At 36.3% G+C, this 22768-nt stretch overlaps 2 protein-coding genes across 6 annotated transcripts in view; one reads left to right on the top strand and one right to left on the bottom strand.

The window, feature by feature from the left end:
• Window positions 1-22768, bottom strand: part of LOC134503995 (cytochrome c oxidase subunit 7A2, mitochondrial) — a 410163-nt gene that overhangs the window by 182513 nt on the left and 204882 nt on the right. The gene's annotated exons all lie outside the window — the stretch shown is intronic.
• Window positions 1-22768, top strand: part of SENP6 (SUMO specific peptidase 6) — a 70008-nt gene that overhangs the window by 4966 nt on the left and 42274 nt on the right. For 4 of the 5 annotated variants that reach the window (XR_010068613.1, XM_063312915.1, XM_063312903.1 and 1 more), the window contains exons 2-5: window positions 6988-7081; window positions 12789-12852; window positions 13672-13811; window positions 18748-18843. Coding sequence is in view for 4 of the 5 variants with exons in the window: in XM_063312915.1 (XP_063168985.1) it covers window positions 6988-7081; window positions 12789-12852; window positions 13672-13811; window positions 18748-18843 (394 nt within the window). In the remaining variant the exon portion in view is untranslated. The remainder of the gene's footprint in view (window positions 1-6987; window positions 7082-12788; window positions 12853-13671; window positions 13812-18747; window positions 18844-22768) is intronic. The other variant, XM_063312930.1, reaches the window with a different exon arrangement.

Genomic DNA, 22768 nt, shown 5'->3' with positions numbered 1-22768 from the left:
ACCTTACTGTAGTCTTGCTTCAGGATTGTGGTAGAAGAGAGTGGTTTGTGATATTTTTGTACTCCCCCATCATCAGAATTAAAACAGTTTCAGAGATAGGAGTGGGGGATAGAATGAGAAATCCTTTCATCTGCTTGATAATTTTGTTCACGTCATGAAAATGAGGGGCTAAACTTGTTTTAGGTTTAGCTTTGTCAGAAAAGCAAGGTGTATATGCGTGCATTATATTCTGCTGGAAGTCATGGCCATAATGAAGAGGATTATGTAGAATCCTGACAGTTGGTGGTAGGTTGAATGGATTTTATAACTGAAAGAAAGTTAAGATCGTATTTTTTAGCATTTTTGCTTCCTTTGTCTCTATTCCTCAGAGCTTCCTCTTCCCAGCTATCTTACTTTTCAGAGAACTGTCCTTCCTCTTTGAGAACTATGGCTTTAAAAGTGTTCCATACAGTTCTATTACGAAGCAGTGCTAAAACACTTCAGACCAATTCCAACGAAAACTTCTAATATTTTTCCTTCAAAGTTATTTGTTTGAGACTTAACATAAAAATATTTACATTAGCACTTACTTTCTTTTCAGTTTTATTACTCACAAGCAATCTACGAGTCTGGATTAGTTAATATGGGAACAAAGACTCCAAAGTTGTAGAATGTTGTTAAAAATAAAAAAAATAGCCTTTTGAATTGTGCCTATAATCATAGTAGAAGGTGGTCCTGTTTTGTTAAAATTTACAGGAGGTGATCAAAAACTTTAATTTTGAATAAGCAAGAAAGCATTTTGCAAAATTATTTGGTGGCTTTAAATCAGTATCTAATATGAGAAATAGCTCGTATGTTCTTTGGCCCTTTCTATTTTTAAGATTGAACAGAATTAATAGTAGAAGTCAAAACTTATATTCCATTAGGATCTCAATTTCAGAATTAGAACTTATTTCAGAGAGCCAGTTTGATGTAGGGGTTAAGGCACCAGAGTAGAAATCAGGAGATGGTGAGTTCTAGTCCCACCTTTGGCACAAAGCCAGCTGGGTGACTTTGGGCCAGTCACTCTCTCTCAGCCCTAGGTAGGAGAAAATGGCAAACGATTTTCAAAATCTTGCCAAGAAAATTCAGGGATTGGTCTAGGCAGTCTCCAGGAGTCAAAAACTGACTCAAAGGCACAAACACTGAATTTACTTCATGGCTTTTTCTGTAGTTTGATTATATTTTACTTGATAATAGTACCCTTCCTTTTTCTAAATCTCAAGAGTTTTTTTCTTTTTTAATTGAAGAAACAATTTTTTTTTAAATTACCAAGTTAGAAAGAAAAATAAATTGGGAATAAAAAAACAAATGAAATGGAGAAAACTTGGGAGCATGTACAGACAGATTCTCTCATGCACGCAAACACATGCACATGCTCTAGTAAAAAGCAGGAAGTGGAGTTATAAAATTGACAGAACAAAGAAAAAACTAGTATATAAAAGCTATGTGTTGTTAGCTGCCAGTTGGAAAAATAAAATACCTTTTATTAAATCAGTGGTCTTTAAGATTATGGCTGAAAATTTAACAGAACAACAAAGAACTTTGAAAACTAGTGCTATTTATTTATTGTGCTTAGAATCAAACACAGTTTGAGCATTCAGTATTTTTCTAAAAGAGAAAAATCTCACTGTTAATACTGTATAGAGTTGTATACAAAAATTAAGCCCCCATAGTCAAATGGTGCAAAATTAAACAACATATTTTTTACAATTATGAACAAATACTTAGTATTTATGTGAAGTTGTTTACAGATCCAAAATAAGAAAATAGTAAATATGGCAGGTAAAGAAGCTTGGACACCCTTTCACTCAGTACTTTCTAACACTTCCTTTAGCAGAAATAACTGCTTCGAATTGTTTCTTGTAGCCAGCTGATATTTTTTCTACGGTATTTCTTTCAAATTTTTCTCCACTCTTCTTTGCAGAACTCACCTAGCTCAAAAATATTCTTAGGTCTATTTCTGTGAGCTGCACGTTTGAGATTTATCAAAGATTTTCATTCTGAGGTTTGTGAAGGACAATTCAAAACCTTTCTCTATCTGTTTTATCCAGTCTCTTTTCAGCTTTAATTTCTTTACTGACATGGGACAAATCCAAAAGAAGAGAATGATTTTTAGCTGGCTACAATAAACAGTTGGAGGCTTTATTTTTTCTTCCTGCCAAAGGAGATGTTACAAAGTAGTAACTGGAAGGGAGTCAAAACTTCTGACCTGCCATATTGTGTGATATATAAATCCAATAATTGACTATTTCTGTTTATGCTCTACTAAAATGTTATATGTAATAAAGTGTTCATATTATAAAAACTCAATACTGTTTCCATTGTAGAAGTCCTCATCCAACAAATAGTTAGGGTTAGTCTTGTATAAAGCAATAAAATTGTGAAATTGAGTAAACTAAATAGAAATTGGCTTTTATTCTACTAATATTTATTCTTAAGAATACAAACAAATAAAAGTACTAAAGACAAAGAGAACTTGTAAAAGAAAAATGGATTCTAAAATAATGTTTTCAAAACAACAAGGTAGGGCTCCAAAAAAGTTCTTAGCCTTGCATTCTTTCTTTTTAAAGGCCTGCAAAGTTGGATATGTGCATGTTTTATGTACAAAGCCTTTATTTTAAATACTTATGAACAGCCATATGTAAATCTGTTGTAGTGCTGTGATGGATCAGTTCTTAGAAGTCCCTTTGGAGTTTTTTTCCTATACTCTTTAAACTCAAATAGAAGAGAATATAGGTAGCTCAGGGTTGAACTGTGGAGTCCTTGGTGCTGTCTGAGCCTGGTTGTTTGCTTGCAGACATTTCATTACCCAATTATTTCATTCATTAACATCCCCAGTGTGAGTGAGTGTGGGGTTTGCTCCTTGTTTATATACAGTAGCTTGCCCTGCCAGTGTTGGTGGGGGTGTGGTTTTCTCCTTGGTAGTTCCTCAATTAGGGTACTGTGTTCTGCTTGATTATTTGTCTGGAGTCAATCCCTGCTTATCTGGGTGTTGACTGCTGGAGAGGATGTATTCTGGTCTTTTTGTTTCCTTAGCTTTTTTATTGTCTCTTTTGAATGGTGTGTAAATGTGGTTAATCTCTATGTGTCTGTTGATGACTGATTTGTCTGAGTGGCAAACCACCAGGAATTCTTTAGCATTTTTGGATTTAGCTTGGTCTAGGACACTCAGTTTCCCAGCTGAAATTGTGGTTGAATCTTTCCATTTGCTGTGAGATTAAGGAGTTTTCATTGTGTCTTCTGACTGCTAGTTGGTGTTTGTGGATGTGCTCTCCTAGTCTTCTACCTGTCTGTCCTAGGTAGTGGTTGTTGCAGTCCTTACACAGTACGTTGTAAATGACTCCTGTTTTTTCTTGGGCTAGTGGGTCTTCTGGTTTACTCAAGATGTTTTAGAGGACTTTAGTTGGTTTGTGTGCTACAGTGATGCCATGTGGTTGTAATTGTTCGTTGGTTGTTTCTGAGATGTTTTTGATGTATGGAATTGTTATCCCTTTCATAGCTTGTGTTGGTTGTACTGCAGTGGGTTGAGTGGTCAAGCACTTTTTGATAAAGTTGTGTGGGTATCCATTTTGTTGGAAGATGTTGTATAGGCAGTCTGTTTCCTTTTTCTGATGTTCCAGGTTGCTGTGGTGCGTTTGTGCTTGTCTGGATAATGTTCTTACACAGCTCCTGATGTGAAAGATTGGGTTGTTACTTTGGTAATGGAGCACTTGGTTAGTGTGGATTGTTTTTTCCTGCAGCAACCCAGAACACCAGAAAAAGGAACACCAGCATACCAGAAAATCTGCAGCAACAAACAGACATGCACCTGCCACAACACCCCAGATTGTGGTGTTTCTTACCAACAGTTATCCAGACAAAAAAGTCTGGATAATGGACATTGCAATACCCAGGGATAGTAGAATAGAAAGACCTGGAGAAAATCACAAAATATAAAGACCTACAAATATAAGTAGAATGACTGTGGCAACAGAAAGCAAAGATAGTACCAATAGTAATAGATGCCGTGGGTTCAATTCCAAAACATCTGGAGCACCACTTGAACACCGTCGGCATTGACAAATCATCAGTTAATTTCAAAAGGCACCTTTACTTGGAACAGCTTAAATTCTGCAAGATACCTTTAATACCATCGATACAACAATATCTGCCTATCCCAGGTCCTTGGGAAGGATTCAGTAGATGGACAAAAAATGCCAAATCCAGTCTAAACATCTGGCTGACTGTGCAACCAACCATAATATAACAGTATTTTCTGTTTACATAATGCTTCTCTGTCACATTAAAAATTACAATTTAGTAAAAACTTTTGGAAGTGTCCAGGGGTTGTATGTAGTGCTGAGACTTTAGGTTGTGCATCTGTAGTCTATGAATAATGAAATAGTTATGTAAGATGGCTGAGTCAAATTATAGCTTCTAGAGGGAGGGGGCACATAAGTCACTTCGAAATCTGGAAGCATCATCCATTCCCTCAAGGAAGCATTCTTCACCTCTAGCATCGAGGCCCTTGTCCTCTCTCTGGCAACTTGTACCAGCCAGGAGAGAGAAGGATCTGGCCCACAGGTGGCAGAGCTCATCCCATAGAGAACCCCATTTACATCTTCACAGTTCACAGGTTCAGTGGAAATGTCAGCTTGTTATTTCACGGGAACCTGCCCAGCTGGCATCCAACTATGAGTTTCCTGGTAAAAAGGTCTCGATGACCTATAGGTAGCTCTTCTGATCTGCTAATCCTCAAGGTGGAGTGAATAATTTTAAACAGAACTGCTGAAGGCATTCCACAGACATAATACTTTGACCCCAACTCTAGTTGCCTTCTAGAACCTTCTAAAAGAGGAGCTTTTCCAGAGGGCATTTGTGGGCTGATGCCAGATGCTATTTGGAATGTACATTTGTATATTTTGTCTGTTGGCTTTTATATTTTTAATTTTTATTGTCATTACTGTTTTTCATGTTATGAGCTGCTAAGAGTCTGCATATGATTGCAGCAGGCTGATATGTGATTGATAAAGAAAGTAGAGAAGTACTGCCTTTTGTTACCCATATTGCCACAGCCAATATGAATAACAAATATCTAAGCACATACTTCCTTCCAGTTGCTCTGTTTTTCGCTAGCATTTCTCCAAACTTTTTTTTTTTTTTTGGCTTTTAACTCCCTTTAGTAAAATGCTATGTGCAATGAATATTACTTTGGCATATTGTTTGTGTAGAGAATATAGTTGATGACAGTGAAATAGATGTAGCCTTGCACCATTCAAAATATATGTTGTTTGATGCATACATTAGTAAAAGAATACAATAATTGATGTACTATATCCCTGAGGGACATCATTTTTCCATTTGATGCTAAAGTGGTACAATGCACTTTGTATTTTTCAAGCATTTTATGCAATAATATTTGTGATTTAAATTCAAGAGCACCAGTGGTCCATGGCAGAATGGGGAGATGGGGAAACTTCCCCTTGAATTCAGTTGCTGTATATCCAACTGACCTATCCACCTACCTTTTAGTATTTACAGTGTGTGGTGCTTGAATATGGCTCTCTTGAATTAAGGGCAGCAGTGGCACCTAAGGGGAGGTAGGGAAAGAACAATGCTAGAAAATTCAGAAGCAGGTTATTGCTCAAGCAATGTGGAGAAGAAGGGGAAAGAGGGATGAGGCACACCAGGAGCACTGTCGAAAGTTGCATTGGGCTTTCCCCCTCACTTTGAGCATGCTTCTGTTTTCATTCCCAGGCAAAGAAGGAACAAACTTTGATAGTGCTTCTGCCTTCCCTGTGCATTTTTTTTTTGATTGTGACCACCCCAGCTCTATGTTGTTTGCTACCCATTTCCCAAGGGGTTGTGACCCACAGTATGAGATGGTTTAGTATTTAATTTTTTCAGGCTGCAGCAGTAATTGAATTGAGGAAAGAACTAATTGCAATTCAGGTTTGATTTATTACAGTATTATCTTTCATTCCCACCAATGGAAGTGAGAAATTTAATGGGAAATTTAAGCACCATATTCTAGTAGATGTGATTGTTGGCTGTTCCTGTTCAAAGTTTCTATTCTTCCTCATTCCATTTGAAGTCAACGTTCATAAACAGTGTAGTAAGGAGCATTCATTTTTAAGGATTCAGAAGCAACCCTTTGCCAGAGTTACTGAATTTATGGTAAGGCTACACATGTACAGCGTTTTTTCCAGATTACTGTGCTATTCTGCAAGTATTTCTTCTAAAAATTTCTGACTACTGAGCGGGAGTATGGTGCACTCATTTTTGGAATATATTTGCTGACTAACCTGCTTTTAAATCATCATAGTTCTCTTCAACTGGACTTGTATAGGATGTAGCTGATCTTATAATGCTGCATTAACAATAAAATTTTGGACATATGTTACAGCAGTGTTAAAAAATAAAATAAACTTGTGTATGGACATTGCCTAGATTATCAGTTGCACCATGAGAGCACAGTTGAGTCTTCAAATGGCCTTCATATGATCCCCAAGAATTCCTCCTTGAATGGTTGTTTTTAAACACATACATTCAGACATTTCCTTTAGTAGTAAACATCGCGCAAAATAGAAAAGGAGTGGGGAGTAGATGTTGATACCATTTTCCTTCATTGAGTGATCAATCAAAGCTTTCTTAAAATACTTTTTAGTAAGATAAAAAAGTTGTAGGCTAGGATACTAACCTTAGTCGTACCCATGCTAGTTTTATATCAAGTGTACTCATATTTTATGGAAGTGTACTGTGTAGAGACTGCCTTGCAAGCCTGCATCCCACAATTAGGAAATACATGCATTAAGTACATACTGACTCTACTTTATTTAATTTAGTTTAGGTTTTGTCCACTCCTTTCCCCCAGGCTGAGTAAACTTAAACTATACTTTGGATTGTTCATTATTAAGATTGCTTTTATTATATCTTTTTTTATGAGTTTCTTGGAACCAGAACTGATCCTAACTTATTTTTTTTCAGCTTTGGATAAATCACAGTCCAAGCGGGATGGAGGTTTTAAAAGTAGCTGGAGCTTTGATCATTCAGAAGAGAGTGAAGGAGATACAGAAAAAGAGTAAGGATACTTTACTCTAGGCTATTGAAAAATATATAGCAATAGAAGCCTTGAATAATAATTCATTAGTAAGTAGAGATTCTGCTCCCCCCTTTCTGATTCTCTTACGCAAAAGTGTTGTAGCATAATTTAAACAAAGAGAAATTAGATTCTGTTCACATAATATGTAGAACATTTTCGCTCTAATCATTTTCAAACATGCTAGTTCTTAATTCCAAAAATAGCTATAAACAGTTTAAAATTCCTAGAATCTAGAATAGAGATATGAATGAAATGACTGTACTTAGTTTAGTTTAGATTTTAAAAATGAGTTCCCATTTTCGAAATATTGCAGAAATATTTCCAATTGTTCATTTTTGTGCCTTCTACATTTTACTTCTGAATGTTTGAAAACTATAGATTAGGTAGAAACATTATCAAATGAATGTTATTTCAATCTACTGGAGTGTTTTTTTTCCCCTAGGCATGTAATATAAATTGAAAATTATTGCCAAGGTTATAAAGTCTGAGATTCTTAGCCAAGAAAGATTAGATAAGTTGAACAGTCTTGAAACAGTACAGTTTATCTTCTATAATTAGATTCTTATGGGACTGAATTACATTTTATTTTTATTTTTTAAATTGTGATTTAGAACATTGGAACAGATTAGCACTCTTTTCCTGATGAATAGGCTGACATGGTAACAGCTACTGATATTTTAAATGTTTAATAAAAATAAATTCTTACTGCTTTATGCCCTGATACTATCTTAGAAGGAAGGAAGGAATAAATGTGAGAGTGTTTGAATATAAAGACTGAATTAATACCTTACATTCTCCAGAACTTAAGTCTTTTGATCCAAAAGATATTTTCCTAAATATGAAATATGTAAATGCATATATATTTGTACGTTATATATACAAATTTAAACAGCTTTTTAATGTATGTATATAGTAATGTATACCATATTTCTTAAACAGTGGAATACTTCAGTACTGAAACATCAAGAAAGAGAGAAAAAGGGAAGAAAGAGATGGATGGATGGATGGATCTGTGTGTGTGATGTGGGGGAGAGAAATGTAGTTTTGAGCTGGAAAAAGTTTTAATCTTGGTGTATACGTTCTTATTTTAAGGTTTCCTTTTTCTTCCCTCTTGTATTGTAAATCTTGAGATAAGAAATGAACCTAAGTGTAACATAAATAAAAAATATCATTTTATGCCCTTAATTGTAGCCCTATTAATTAATTTGTTGAGGTTTATTATACATGCACCCAAAGACTCCACACATTTCAGTTATGTTTCTACCACAAATTGTAAAAGTAGTCTTTGGTGCTCATCTGGTAACACTTCCTTTAACTTCGAACTCCATCGGTAAGTACCAATAATTATATAGCTAAAATGGGGCTACTAGGAACCAAAAGGGAGATTGTGTAGTCAGGGAAATTATAGTTTGTAGAAGTACCAAAAATTAACCAGAGGAATCGTGTGTGTGTTTGCACACACATGATCATAAAAAGAGTCAAGATTACAGCTATAGCCATGTGACTGAAACGCTGCTCTTTTTTATGTGCAATATGTGTTTGTTTTTTTAAAGGGCTTTCGCTCGCATGGTTGTGGCCGCCATTTTGATGTCTTTTGAAATCCCCTGCGGATGCCCTTGACCTTCTTTGCCAAAGTCCACTAAGGGCTCATCTTATTCAACAGTCATGAAATGTTTAGTGCATGTGTGTCTCTGAGCATGTTTAGAGAGGGCAGCAATGGGAGAAAATGAAATATGTAAAATTTATGGCAAATAGACCCAAATAGCAAAATACAAATTATAATCTAAAGTTTGGCATTATATAAAACATTTTTTAAAAGATTGATAGTTATTACATAAAACATTTTAAACTCCAGCTTATTTTTACTACAGGCCTTGTTTTTTATAGCCATAGTTAAAAGTTTGGCTGTTGCCTCTGTAATTTTAGGATTTTCATCTGTGAGTAAAATTTCAACATAACCCAAAATATCTCTCCATGGTCTTCATTTTAAAATAGGCCAGATAGTATCTTGCCAAAAACTCTTGTAAAAATCACTGATCAATATGATTTACTGTTTCAAGATTAATACTGTTACAGGGACAAAACCTTTGAAAGATGGGGATTTTTTGAAATCTACCATACAGGTAGTCCTCGGATAACAACAGTAATTGGGACCAGAATTTCCATCACTAAGTGATGTGGGTGTAAAGTGTGATGTCATGTGACTGCATGCTTAGTGACAGCAATCCCAGCAGTCCCTATTGCCATCATTAAGCAAGGATTGTGGGTCATTAAGTGAGGACCTCCTCGTGACTTCCTGCTGGCTTCCAAGAAGCAAAGTCAAGGCAGCAGGAAGTCGCAAGTCCCAGGCAGCTCACAAGCAGGCTGGTGGGTGGGTAAGTAGCTGTTGCGATGCAGGACAAAACCGGTTAGGCTGGGGGTGGCTGCTGTTGGGCGTGAGAGGGTGCGCAAGCCTTCCTGCGCTGTACCACCCCTGTAGCCCCAACTAATCTATGTCATCATCCTGCCGCTGCTGACAAGAGGCACCCTGCCTGGCTCTTTGTGAGGCAGTGGCTGGCCACACGTGGCCTTCCTGAGGCCTTGCAAAACCTTGCAACTTTGAGAAGACCAGGTGGGCAGCAGCTGCCTCATGAAGGGCCAGGCCAGGTGCACCTTGTCAGCAGCAGGAGAAAGAAGACGGTGGGGGGCAGCAGGGGTGGCTGAGTGCAGGGCCGGCGGGGTGGTGGAGCGCAGGAGTGGCGGAAGAGCACGGGGTGGCCAAAAGGCAGGGATGGGGGAAGTTGAAGTGTACCCTGCAGTTGTAAATGCAGGCAGGCTGTTAAGCACCTGAATTTTGATCACATGACCATAGGGGTGCTGCAACAGCCATAATTTCAAGGACCAGGTGTAAGTACTATTCATTTAGCATCATCATACAGTAACTTTGAATGATGGTTAACTGAGGACTACCTGTGTAGCATATTTGATGGCAACATATTTAATATGGCTTTTGAAAAGGCTATACTGTATATACTTTAGTGTAAACTATTAAGATATATAGGGAGCTGAAAAATGTATTAATATTCCGAAAGTCACAGGCGAACATGGAATTTTGAATTTTGCCATTAATTCCTGTACTGAATTATCCTATAATCTTCGTTTAATACGTACAATAAAATGCTGATGTCATACCCCTGGAAAACAAATAATCAGGATCAATGCCAATCTGATCAATTTTTTGGGTCACCTATTTAAAAGGAATGATTTGGGTTTTCATGACACGATCCTTCTTTGTTTTTAAAAATGCATATTTGCAACCCAAACTTAATAGTACTTAGCTAAACCTTTGTTTTTCAAAGGGCATTGAAAATGAAATATCCTGGGGGCTTAGAAGGACTATTGAACATAAGCACTCCTGCTAGAGGAGACACACCACAATATATTGTTGCGGACATAAGTTATATATTTATATACAGTATATATAATGTAGAGGCTGCCTGACTCCAAATGCCTCTGGGTGGCTTATACTTTAAAAAACAAGAACAATAAAAAATTAAAAAACAGATCATAGAGGTCCAGAAGAAAAAAAACCAAGCATAACAAGAAAAAATCTGCAAGAGTTTAGCAGCCATCCTACATCTGAGAGAACAGCCAGATTTTCAGAGATTTTTGGAACATCATTAAGGTGGGAGCCATACTGATTTCTGGGGGAAATACTACTCCGTAGGGCAGGTGCTGTGACAAAGAAGGTTCATTTCCTAGGTCTCAAACAACTGACATTGTTTAATAGAGGAGTCCTGGAGTGTGCCCATTCTGCCCGATCTTACTGGGCAGGCACAATGAATGAGAGATAGGCAGTTCCTCAAATAACTAGGCCCTATGCCATAAAGTGCTTTATAGGTAATAACGAGTATCTGGAATTGCCCCCATATGCCCCTGGCGATCAGTGCAGGTCCCAGAGCAGCAGAGTCACATGGCATAACACAACATGCTCATCACTGTCTGCGTCGCCACATTCTGGACCTGTTGTAGCCTCCAGATACTCCTCAAGGGCAGTCTCTTAATAATGCATATTAATATGTGATGTAGAGACACCAGTGGTTCATACTTATCCAGGGCAAAGCTACTTGTTAGTAAAACAGAAGTAAGTGTAATGTAACACTCAGTGAAATAATGTTTATCTGATAACTTAGCAGTGAAAGCTATGAGATACTGCAGCAAAACACACTTAGTTACTTAGTTACAGGCTGTATTTGAGAGTGACAAAAAGATGGGCTATGGAGTCCTTGGTGCTCTTTGAGCCTCAGAGTACCAAGGACTCCACAGTTCAACCCTGAGCTACAAATACTCTCTTCGAAAGATGGGCTAGTTGGAAATGTGACAATATTGTATGTAAAGTACTGTATACATCAAATCCCTCTTGTAACTTTCTGTGGAACATTACACCAGATTTCTCAAAGCCTTACTGATTTCTTCTATCACTTCTAACTACTACTTTTCTCTGGCCATATTCACAAACCATATGAAAGTAGAGTTCAGTTATGATTTTGGTATAATAGGTACGTTTCTTCACAGAAACAACAATACAGATAGAGATAGAGATATATATGAACTATTTTGCTTCCTGGATGCCTTCTCCTCAGGACCCTAAATATATGTACGTATGTATGTACGTACGTACGTACTATTTTGCTTCCTGGATGCCTTCTCCTCAGGACCCTAAATATATGTATGTACGTACGTACGTACTATTTTGCTTCCTGGATGCCTTCTCCTCAGGACCCTAAATATATGTATGTACGTACGTACGTACTATTTTGCTTCCTGGATGCCTTCTCCTCAGGACCCTAAATATATGTATGTACGTACGTACGTACTATTTTGCTTCCTGGATGCCTTCTCCTCAGGACCCTAAATATATGTATGTACGTACGTACGTACTATTTTGCTTCCTGGATGCCTTCTCCTCAGGACCCTAGCTGAACTTGCTATCGTAGGGCTATGTTTTTGCATCATGCTGGCCTGATGCTAACAGTGATTTCACCATTTCTTCCCCCATGCCCTGTTTGCGCATTTCTTCTTTCTTCTCAGGTCACTTGGGGATGTACCCTTCTTTTCCTGATGTTGCTTCCTTAAGTTTTGTTCTAACCCAGCTTTCAGTTATTGGATTGCATTCATTGGTTTATTGCCCTTAAATCTTCTTAAGGAGTTAGCTTGGTGTAGTGGTAAAGGCACTGAGCTAGAAACAGGGAGATTGTGAGTTCTAGTCTTGCCTTAGGCAGGAAGCCAGGTGGGTGACTTTATGCCAGTCTCTGCCATAGGACAAAGACAATTGCAGAGGTCTTTTTTTTTTTTTTCCAGAAGTTGAGTTTTATTGATGGACTGTAATATAGCAACTAAATAGTTTAATATTAGACTTGCCAGATAGGTAGGAAGGAGGTGGAGATTTGAGAGGATCATACATGCATTGCAGTTTTGGTGTTTCCAAATGCTACAATGTTGAATTTTAAAATAGCCTCGTTTTAAAAATAAAATCCTATATAAACTTCATTTTTAAATGAAATAGTGCTGCTATTCTAGAGGAAAAAAATCAAATGAAAATATTTATTGATATATGAACATTTTGTAGTGATTGTTGAAACCTGGTTCCATTGTATTAATCTATAAGCCAGTAGGGGAAACTTTAAACATTTTTCTTCTTATGCAGTGAAGCCAATCTGCTGACGTTAGATGAAAATGATGGAACTTGTAGTCCCAATGGTGAAAGGAAAGTGAGTATATATTAAATATATTAAATATAATATGCATTTTATTCACTTACATACTTCCTATTACATGAATTGTTACATCAATTTATCCTAAGTTAATTAAATAGGATGTTTGCTATTTTGAATTTGCATACTGTTTGTACCATGAAGAACATAGAATTATTAGCAGCCTAGTAATTAAATCTGAATTGTCTTTGGAAATTCAGAAACAGTTATTATGTGTGTTTACAATGGTATATATGTTTGTGGTGGTGAATAGGCAGTCCCAAGAAATGAGTAATGCCTTTTCAAATCACTAGACGCAATTTGTTTACACATAACACTGGCTCATAATGTAGCTTGCTTGTTTTTGTCTTCAGTGAAAATGAATGATGATACGTGAATATATCCACTGTGGTTTGTAGATGGTGGGTTATAATTATTTTTACCTTTCATGCTAAGCTAAAAACTAACTAGATTTGGGTTAGTTTATGTGTGAATCAGGCATTGTTTCATTTTTAGAAGACATTGTGGTTAGCAAAGGAATTTAAGTGCCAATTTTCCAGACTTGAACTCTTGATTTCATTTCATTTTATTAATTTCTAAAATAGCTAATAGACCACCATTTTTGGGCAGTGTACAATTCTGTTAAAATATAAAGTATAAAGCAAGTACTTCATTCAGAAAAAATTAATCTTGATATTTGGCAGAGTTTTTCATTTTGGAGACATTTGGGGCAGTATAAAGAAGGACTGAAAATGTTTTAGTGTTTGAAATCTTAATAGAAATATAAAGTAGTTTCCTGTTTTGATGTGATAGTTTTTGTTTATTGTTTTATTTCAGTCATGTCGCCGCTTAGTAAGTTTTGGAGCCAGAAATGATGCCTTAAGAACATACAGCAGACGGAACAAAAGTGACACTCCTGGAACTTTAAAAAGCAGCCCAACTGGACTTAACATATCCGGAAGCAGCAAGAAATTATGGTGTAGTGCTTTTCAGATGATCTCAAAATTGTTTAATTTGTGGTGTATTTCTGGAGGAAATGTTAGTTATGAGAGTGCTACTTACACTGTTCAGCTCTCTTTTTGCACTTTGTTGATATGTTCTTATACTTGGTTAAAATACATCTATTATAATATACAAATATTATTATATGTAATTATATATTCCAAGTCTCCAATATCCAAATATTATTATAGATGGAGATTTGGAACATATAATTATAAATAAAAGTGTCTAAACTACACTAGGGTTACAGAAATAAAATGAATAGACAGGAGCACACTATTTGTGCTATTGAACAAACGGGGGGGGGGGAAATATCCCCTTCCCACCCAAAGCTTGCAGTGTGCCCAGTGATGTCTGCATTGTTAGGAAAAGAGTTGCCTGTGGAAATACCTTCTGTTGCCACTATCTTCAGTTGCTGTGTTGAGTTGTATGATGTAAAAGCATAGTATACAAGGGACAGAATAATGAACTGAAGACTATCCGTTCCAATAATAGTATTGTGCTGTACTGATTGCTTGTGTGTTTTTAAATAAGTGTTACCAGCCACATTTTTCCAACCAAGGGTTACATACGACGGGCAATGATGCCTGCTTTACAGAAAATTCTGACTTAGGGTAATTTTGCATCCGCTTTTTTTTTACTCCTAGAGCATTGTTTTTTAAAGTGTAGTGCCTATACTGATTCTCGTAAAAATAAAAACTGTCTTTAGGAAACATACAAATAATAGCTCTCTTTCTCCTCCAACCAGAAAACTGCAACCATAACCTTGCTAGTGCTCTAGTTGGAGGAGAAAGAGGAAAGGTTTCCTCTGAAGCCTCTGACAGATCTCTAGATATCAGGCAACCTGAGCCTTAAAGATGTAATTTACCCATTTGAAAAGCCTGTCCCGGTTTCTGCAGTTGCAAAAAAGGTTACTAAAAATGGGTGTATAAAGTTTTTGAAATGCTGTCCTAGACAATGAGATAATTTTTAATTATTTTTTCCTTGAATTTAAAGGAATTTAAAGATTACAAAAACTCACTATTTTCTGTTGTCCAGGTTTTTTTTCCTAATCATCAGAACCACAAATCATAAGCACATTTTGTTCTGTTTCATGCAAAAACTCTGTAAGTGGTTTCCAGCCAGCCCTAAATGTAGATGTTGTTTTTTCTCTACTCAGATAAGTTAATTTAGCCATCTCTGCAAGTTCCATCATCTTCACCAACCATTATGGGTAGTGTCAAACCTTTCCACTTTTGAGCATATAATAGTCTTGCTGCAGTTATATATAAAAACAAAGTTCCATGACTTTTTTCTAATTGCTTGTCCATTAATCCCAAAAGAAAAGTCTCTGGTTTCAGTTATACTTTAACCTTTAAAATCTTCTGGATTAATGTATGTATTTGTATCCAATTTTTTTTTTTAGCTTTTTTACATGTCCACCGAACATGGTAAAATGTCCCTTCATGCTGTTCATATTTCCAACAAAGATTCGAAGTGCCTTTATACATTCTAGACAATTTCTCTGGTGACAGATACCAACAATATATCATTTTATAAAAAAAATTATTTAAGGCTAGAACATAATGTAAATTTCAATCCTTTCAACCACATTTTTTTTAAGATTTCTGTTATCCTACCTTTATTATTTTTTATAAATAACTCAAGGCGGGGAACATACCTAATACTCCTTCCTCCTCCTATTTTTCCCACAACAACAACCCTGTGAGGTGAGTTGGGCTGAGAGAGAGGGACTGGCCCAGGGTCACCCAGCCGGCTTTCATGCCTAAGGGGGGGCTAGAACTCAGTCTTCTGGCATCTAGCCTGGTGCCTTAACCAACATTGATCCATTTGTATATTATAGCCAAAATGTTTAGCCCACTTTATCATACATTGTTTCACTTGTTCCTCTGTCTCATTTTTCAGCAAAAGTTTATACATTTTAGCAATAACAAGGTCATCATTAGTACATAATGTCCTTCTGCCATTCAGCCTCTCTCAACTTTTGGACCCTGGAGGAACCCTTGCAATATTTTTCAGGCCTTGGGGAACCCCTGCACATTTAGGCTCAAATATAGGCCAGAAGTTAAAAAATTATTACATTTGTTTCATGTGTAGGCCTGTATATATGCATTGATAGTGTTCTTAAACTAAAAATAATGAAACTCACCTCTCTAATGTGAAGTTGCCCAAATTTGAAATATTTTTTTAAAATCATGATCTTCCAGGGAACCCCTAGTGACCTCTCACAGAACCCTAGGGTTCCATAGAACCACGGTTGAGAAACTCTGGTTTAAATGGTACGTCAGTTGTTAAAACAGGTATTATCTAAAACAACAACATTCTAGATAAAACATGCATCATAACAACAGAAATTCTACCCAACAGTGACAAGTGTAATTTGTCCCATCTTGACATAGCTTTTTTGACTTCATACCATTTCAACATAATTATTTTGAAATAACATACAGTTCATATTTGTCATAGTTATGCCCAAGTATTGTACCTTCTTCTCAATCTTAAAACCCATTTATTCATCAATTCTGTTTGATCTTGTATCTTCATATTTTTTGTTAACATCTTTATCTTCTGTTTATTCATCCTGAAGCCTGAGGCCCCAAATTCTTTTAATTTACTCATTAAAAATTCAATTTTCTCTAAGGGGTCTGCCAAAACCAAAACCAAATCATCTGCAGTATGACCCTTTTTTAATCTTTATACCCACAATCGTCTCATCTTGTCTTATATCTCAATTCAGTATTTCTAGAACTAAAATAAACAAAAGAGGAGACATGGGCAACCTTGTCTTTTTTTCTTGAATCTCACATGGTTTAGTTAAATCACTATTATCAACTACTCATGCCATTTGTGAGGTATACAATTGATTTCACCTATTTTTTAAAATTTTCTCCAAAATTCATATCTTCCAAGACCTTAACAAGAAATTGTAGTTTAAATTGTCAAAAGCCTTCTCTGCATCTAAAAAGATCAATGTGGCTTGTTTTTCATTATGTTGTCCAAGTATTCCAAAATATCCAGCACAGTTCTAACATTATCTTTCAACTGTCTTTTAGATAAAAACCCACATTGATTGTGTCTTGTAAGGGTTGTAAAAGTTCATCCTCAAAGCATTTATAATACAAACTTGATAGTTCATCTGGGCCAGGTACCTTTCCTGGTTTATTTTTTCTAATTGTTTCTGAAACTTCCCTTATCATTATAGGCCCATTCAAACTATATCTTTGTTCTTCTGTAATCCTCGGTAGATTTTGTTTTCTCAAATATTCATCTATTTTCTCCAGCAGAATACCATGTCCTTTATAAAAAAATAGTATTGATAAAATGTTTTTTGTATGGTCACATTATCTGTTAATACAGTATCTCTCTCTCGTAGTTTTAATATGCTCTTTTTTCTCAGTTTGTAAGCCAACCATTTCCCTGGCTTATTTGCAAAATTTCTTTACTTTGCATAATTCAATTTTATTTCCATTTCTCTTATTGTGAACATAGACAACTGTTGCTGTAAAATCTTAATTTGTTGAGAGATATTTGTATTCCCTGGGGATTTCTTTAATTCTACTACTTTTCTTTTTATCACATCCAGAATATTTTGTGTTTTCTCTTGCTCTAAATCTCAAACAGAATTCTTTCTCTCTCGATTCCTGTAAAGCCTTGTTATCCAATTCTCTCTAAACTCTATCTTGAACCTCTGATCTACTTTTTGATTCTCACTCTATCGTTAATTTGCTTTACCTATCCAGATACTTGTTTTATAGAATTTCCCATCTTTTTAGCATCTTCTCTCATCTCTCTTAGCTTTACAAATCTTTCATCCATTCTTTTTTCAGAAGTATCCAATTTATTTCCCATTTGCTCAAAAAGTTTCTAAAGCATATTTTGTGTAATTATTTTTTTCATAAGTTGTTCTAGTGAGCCTATTCTTCCCTCTTTTGCCATTTTTCTAGTGGTCATTTTTAATCCAAGAAGCAAAAAACAAGAAGTCCCAAGCCAGCAGAATAAAAAGATAATAAGCCCTTGCCATTTTTTTCCCTTTCACTGTAGTAGGTCTGAATAACTTTCACCACAACGAAGCTCATGTTTCCATGGCGACTAAACATCACAGTCTGTGCCTTATCTTTTGTCAAGCAGACTCTACCAATCACATAGACTTTTTAAGAATAGTAGTAACATTCCCCCACCAAGTTGATCTCTTAGGCTGGCATAATAAAAAATTATAGCTAAGCACTTTTGACAAAAGTAAAAATAATAAAAATAGAAATAGAAAAATAGGGAGAAAGGAAAAACAAAGACTGTCTCCCTTGTCCATTTTGAAAAACTTGGTTCTTAGTTAAGCTTTTTGCAAATAGTTCTTAAATCTTTATCAAAGTCTCTCTCGTTTTATTTTTGTAATGTTCAGGGAAGGTTAACTCACAGCAAGGAGACTTAACTTTGTTGCAGAGGAAATCTCTCTTCATCTATAATTAATTACTTCCCCAGGTGATTAAGAAGTGGAGAGAAGTAAGGCTGTAAAGTCCATTTGGCTGCACCACAGTTAGGAGCATAGATGAAAGTCCAGTTCTGGCAGCTCAACTCCTGAGCTGACTGCAAAGACCTTTCAGTGACATTTCAAAAACTTTATACACCCATGGACCTGGATCTTTTAGTAATCTTGTTTTGCAGCTGCATAAACAGGGACAGGCTTTTGCAAATGTGTAAATTACTTATTTATGTTACCTGCTATCTAGAGATCTGTCAGAGGCTTCGAATTGTGATCTCCCTAGTGACCTCTCTCAGAACCCTAGGGTTCCACGGAACCCTGGTTGAGAAACCCTGATTTAAAGAGTAAAGTGACAGAAGACTTTCTTTAAGAGGAGTTAATCATTCAGTCCTGTTGGGAATAATACTTTTTCTATTTGATTATTATGTTTGCAGTGTAAATGCTGAGAACATGTCTTGTTCTGAATCAGAAGTACAGGCCAGACGTTTTTGTGTTCACACACAAACACGAGTAAAAACGGCAGCACAAAAGTAAGTTATAAAAGTGATACACAACTTATCTGTCTTTACATTTACTAGGTATGTCCTCTGAGTAATTTGTGCTCAGCGTTTAAATATGATGTGCTATTCATAGAATTGGAGAGTTGGAAGGGACCCCTGCTCAATGCAGGATTGATTACAGCATCTATGATAGATGATAATCCAGCCTCTGTTTGAAAACTTTTAGCAAAAGGGAACTTTACACTTCATGTGGCAGCTTATTCCACTTGCTGAAAGCTTGTCTTTTTGGATAATTCTCTCTGATGATTGATCCTACTTCCTTGTAGTTTTAACCTGTTGATAATGGTTCTGTCCTCTGGGTAATGTAGAATTCCCAGGGTTGTGACAACCCTTCACATATTTGAACATTGATACCATATTTCCCTTCAGTCAGTTTTCTCTAGACTAAATGTGCCAGTTTGGTATAGCGATATAAGGCACTGGGCTAGAAACCAGAATACCATAAGTTCTAGTCTTGCCTGGGGCATAAAGCCAGCTGGTTGACTTTGGGCCAGTCATTCTCTCTCAGCCTAGGAAGAAGGCAGTGGCAAACCACTTCTAAAAATATTGTCAAAAAACCTGCATCAGCTGCAAATTTGATAAGCATTCCTCCACCTTTTTTCCAAGTCATTAATAAAAATATTGAGAATACAGGACCTAGGGTTGAACTTTGTGTCCTACCACCCACCATTTGCTATCTCACCCCAGTCTGAGGAAGAACCATTGATCAGCATTCCTAGAACAATGTTCAGCCAGCCGTGTATCCACTTAGCATTCATCCAACTAGCTTTCACTTTAGCTAGCTTGCTCATGAGTTCTTTGTCAGATGCTTTGCTGAAAATAAGGTATATTATGTCTGTAGCATTCCCACAACCTACTATGGAAAGTAGTTAATCTAAAAAATGAGAAAAGGTTAGTCCAGCAAGGTTTATTCATGACACATCCATGCTGGATTCTGAATTACTGAATTCTGTTTAAGGATCTTACAAACCACTCTCTTTGGAATTGCTGAAGTTATCAGCAAGTTCCTTCACTATCCTAAAATGCAGTTCCTTTGGACTTGAAGATTTAAATTCATTCAAGATAGACAGATATCCCTGAACATATTTCTATCCATCTCAGTCTTCAGTTCTCCTTCATCCTGTTCTTCACAATTGCCCAGTAGAACACACATTCTCTTGACAGAGAAGATTAAGCCAAAATACCAGCTGAATGGCTCTGCCTTTTCTTTGCTATCAGTTAGCATTTTGCCATCTTAACCGAGCAGCTGGTGTATTCTTGTATCTTCTTTGGATTTTGAATGTATCTGAAGAAGGCTTTTTTTTGCATTTTGTGCCAGCCTCAACTCATTCTGAGCTGTAGTTTTCCTCCTCATAGTTCTGTGCTAGCTGTTTATTTTATTTTATTTTATTTATTCACATTTCTATCACCGCCCATCTCCCCCTAAAAGGCGGACTCTGGGCGGTTTACAATAAAATTCACCTTAAACCTAACATCATAAAATGTTATGCTGTTATTACTGACATTTCATTTTATCTACAGTATGTGTAGCCTTTTTGTTTGTTTCAGATCTTCATTAAGCTCTTTGTGTATCCTTATTGGCGGCTTCTGTCTTCCATTAGTTTGACATTGCAATTGTACTTTTAGTATCCCCTTTTTTGGGAACTCCCGCTCTTTATATTCCTTTTTTCCATTAGTGTCTTCTGCCATGATTTGCTTACTGCCATATATTGGAAACTATGACTAATGGTAAGCAATTCTGAGAGTTAGAGCAACATAACATCTCGAGGGCCAGTTTTTTCCAAATCTGGTCTAAGGTGAATCTTCAAAATTATAAGCACTGTGGCTAGCCCAACAGGAAATGGAATATTTTGTCTTTCTTCAGATTTGTTATTGTAGAGCTGTAACTGAAGTAATGTGTATTTAAAAACAATTGAATGTAAAAGGAGGGAAATAGGGAAAATGAAATAAATATCAATGAGGAATTTACTGGGGCATACTAAGAACCTAGTATAGAATAAATAATTGAAGAACGATCATTTTACAGTTTCCATTTTTACTGTTAAAGGTTACTAAAAGAATACAGGTAGACTTTGCTTAATGACTCCCCTGTTTATTGACCATTTGAAGTTATGATAGCACTGAAAAAGTAACTTTACAACCAGTCCTCGCAATTATGACTATCACAGGATCCCCGTGGTCATGTGATTGCCATTTGTGTGCTTCACAACCAGCTTCCGTCAAGCAGAGTCAATGGAGAAGCCGGCAGTAAAATCACAAGCTGTGGGCATGTGATGTCTCGCTTAACAACCCACAGTGACTCACTTAGTGACCAAATGGGAAATGACAAGTCCATCACGGTCACATGATGTTTCGTGTAGTGACCGCATCGCTTAGCGACCTAGTTGCTGGTCCCAATTGTGGTTGCTAAGCAAGGACTACTTTTAAAAAAGGCTTTTTGGAAGACAAGAAGCAGGCTACTTATATGTTGACATACCTGGATTTAGTTCAGTCCTAGCACCTAGCCAACATTGGTTGATCTTGAAAAGCTAAGCAATATATATCTGGGAAAATACTGTATGAGAGAACGTTTGGAAATCCCAAGACTATAGGCTAAGCTGGAAAGTCAAAAAAGTATTCTGTGAAAAGGCAATGGCAAAATGCTTTCATATTGTAAGATAACTGCATAAGAGTCTCCATGAAATCACTAGAAATCAGGCAGGACTCAGAAATTTTACCTTCATCATTGTTTTCTGTTGTTTTTTGTCATTTGTGATCAGCTTTCACGGTTCATGTATTAGCCAGTACTATAGAGGCTTTAGTTTTTGAAGTTTTCAAAATTCCTAACCTGTGGGATTTAGAGTTGTTGAATAACCCTGGACAACTTTAGTATTTCAACTTTTCCTTTCAGCAAAATTCAGTGGAGACCTTTTGAACACTGTATCTTAAACTGTGTCTGATGTCAGTTTCTTATCCTTTTGCCTGCTCTATATTATATTCGTTCTAATTCTGATCTTACCTGTTACAATCTCAGTCTAAATCAGAAATCGTGTTCATGTTTGTTAGTTGAAGTCTGATTCTGAAGTTTTGGTTCTTTTACTGCTTGATATGTGAACTTGAAATTACAGCATACTATGTGTTTTGGTGTCATCTCTGGCCTAGAGCTTTGGTCAAGAATGTAGTTCTGAAATTGTTTTCCATTTGTATGCTTTTGAATCTTTGTGGAAGAGTTATTCCCAGGTCTTTATTTTATAATAGATACACAGTGATGGTATTTTGATTTGTGGCAGATTGCTGTTTCACTACTAGACACATGCTTAATACAGGAGTCACTTTTCCAAAGTTCGTTTGGCTATTTTATTTTGAACATTATTTGTAATTTGGCAGTATTAGAAATAATGTAGTTTTGAATACCAGTTACTGAGAACCATATTCATGTCCTACTGTGAGCTTCCAAGAAGCATGTTTCCATTCTGAAACATAGATAGGCCTTTAATCTTATCCAGCACAGTTCTTCTTACATTTATTAGGAAAAGTTTAATTTTGTACTGTTACTGTTAAAGACATTTGGCTTAAATGTTTGGCTTATGTTGGCAGTTTCTTTAAAATGCTTATTTTTTTAATAAATACAATTAAATTCTATAATGTGGATGGGCAACTTTCAGCTGTTTTGTCTACATATTGCAGAGCCATTCCAGTTGATCAGATTGCACTTGGTGGCAGAGAACAGATTATAGTTCCTTTTTTTATAATAAAGCAGAATTTTAGGGGAGGTAGTCACAAGGGAAGAAGAATAGGACAAAATAGTGTTAGAATAAGATAAGGCTCTTGTTCCTTTTTGGCCAGACTGTTATCAACTACTAGTGTTAAAAATCTCACGTCCAAAAGTTTTTGCTCACTATGGACGTAATTGGTA

Source organism: Candoia aspera, chromosome 1 (assembly GCF_035149785.1).
Source record: "Candoia aspera isolate rCanAsp1 chromosome 1, rCanAsp1.hap2, whole genome shotgun sequence".
NCBI classification, from domain to species: domain Eukaryota; kingdom Metazoa; phylum Chordata; class Lepidosauria; order Squamata; family Boidae; genus Candoia; species Candoia aspera.
This window is presented reverse-complemented; position numbering and strand designations above follow the sequence as displayed.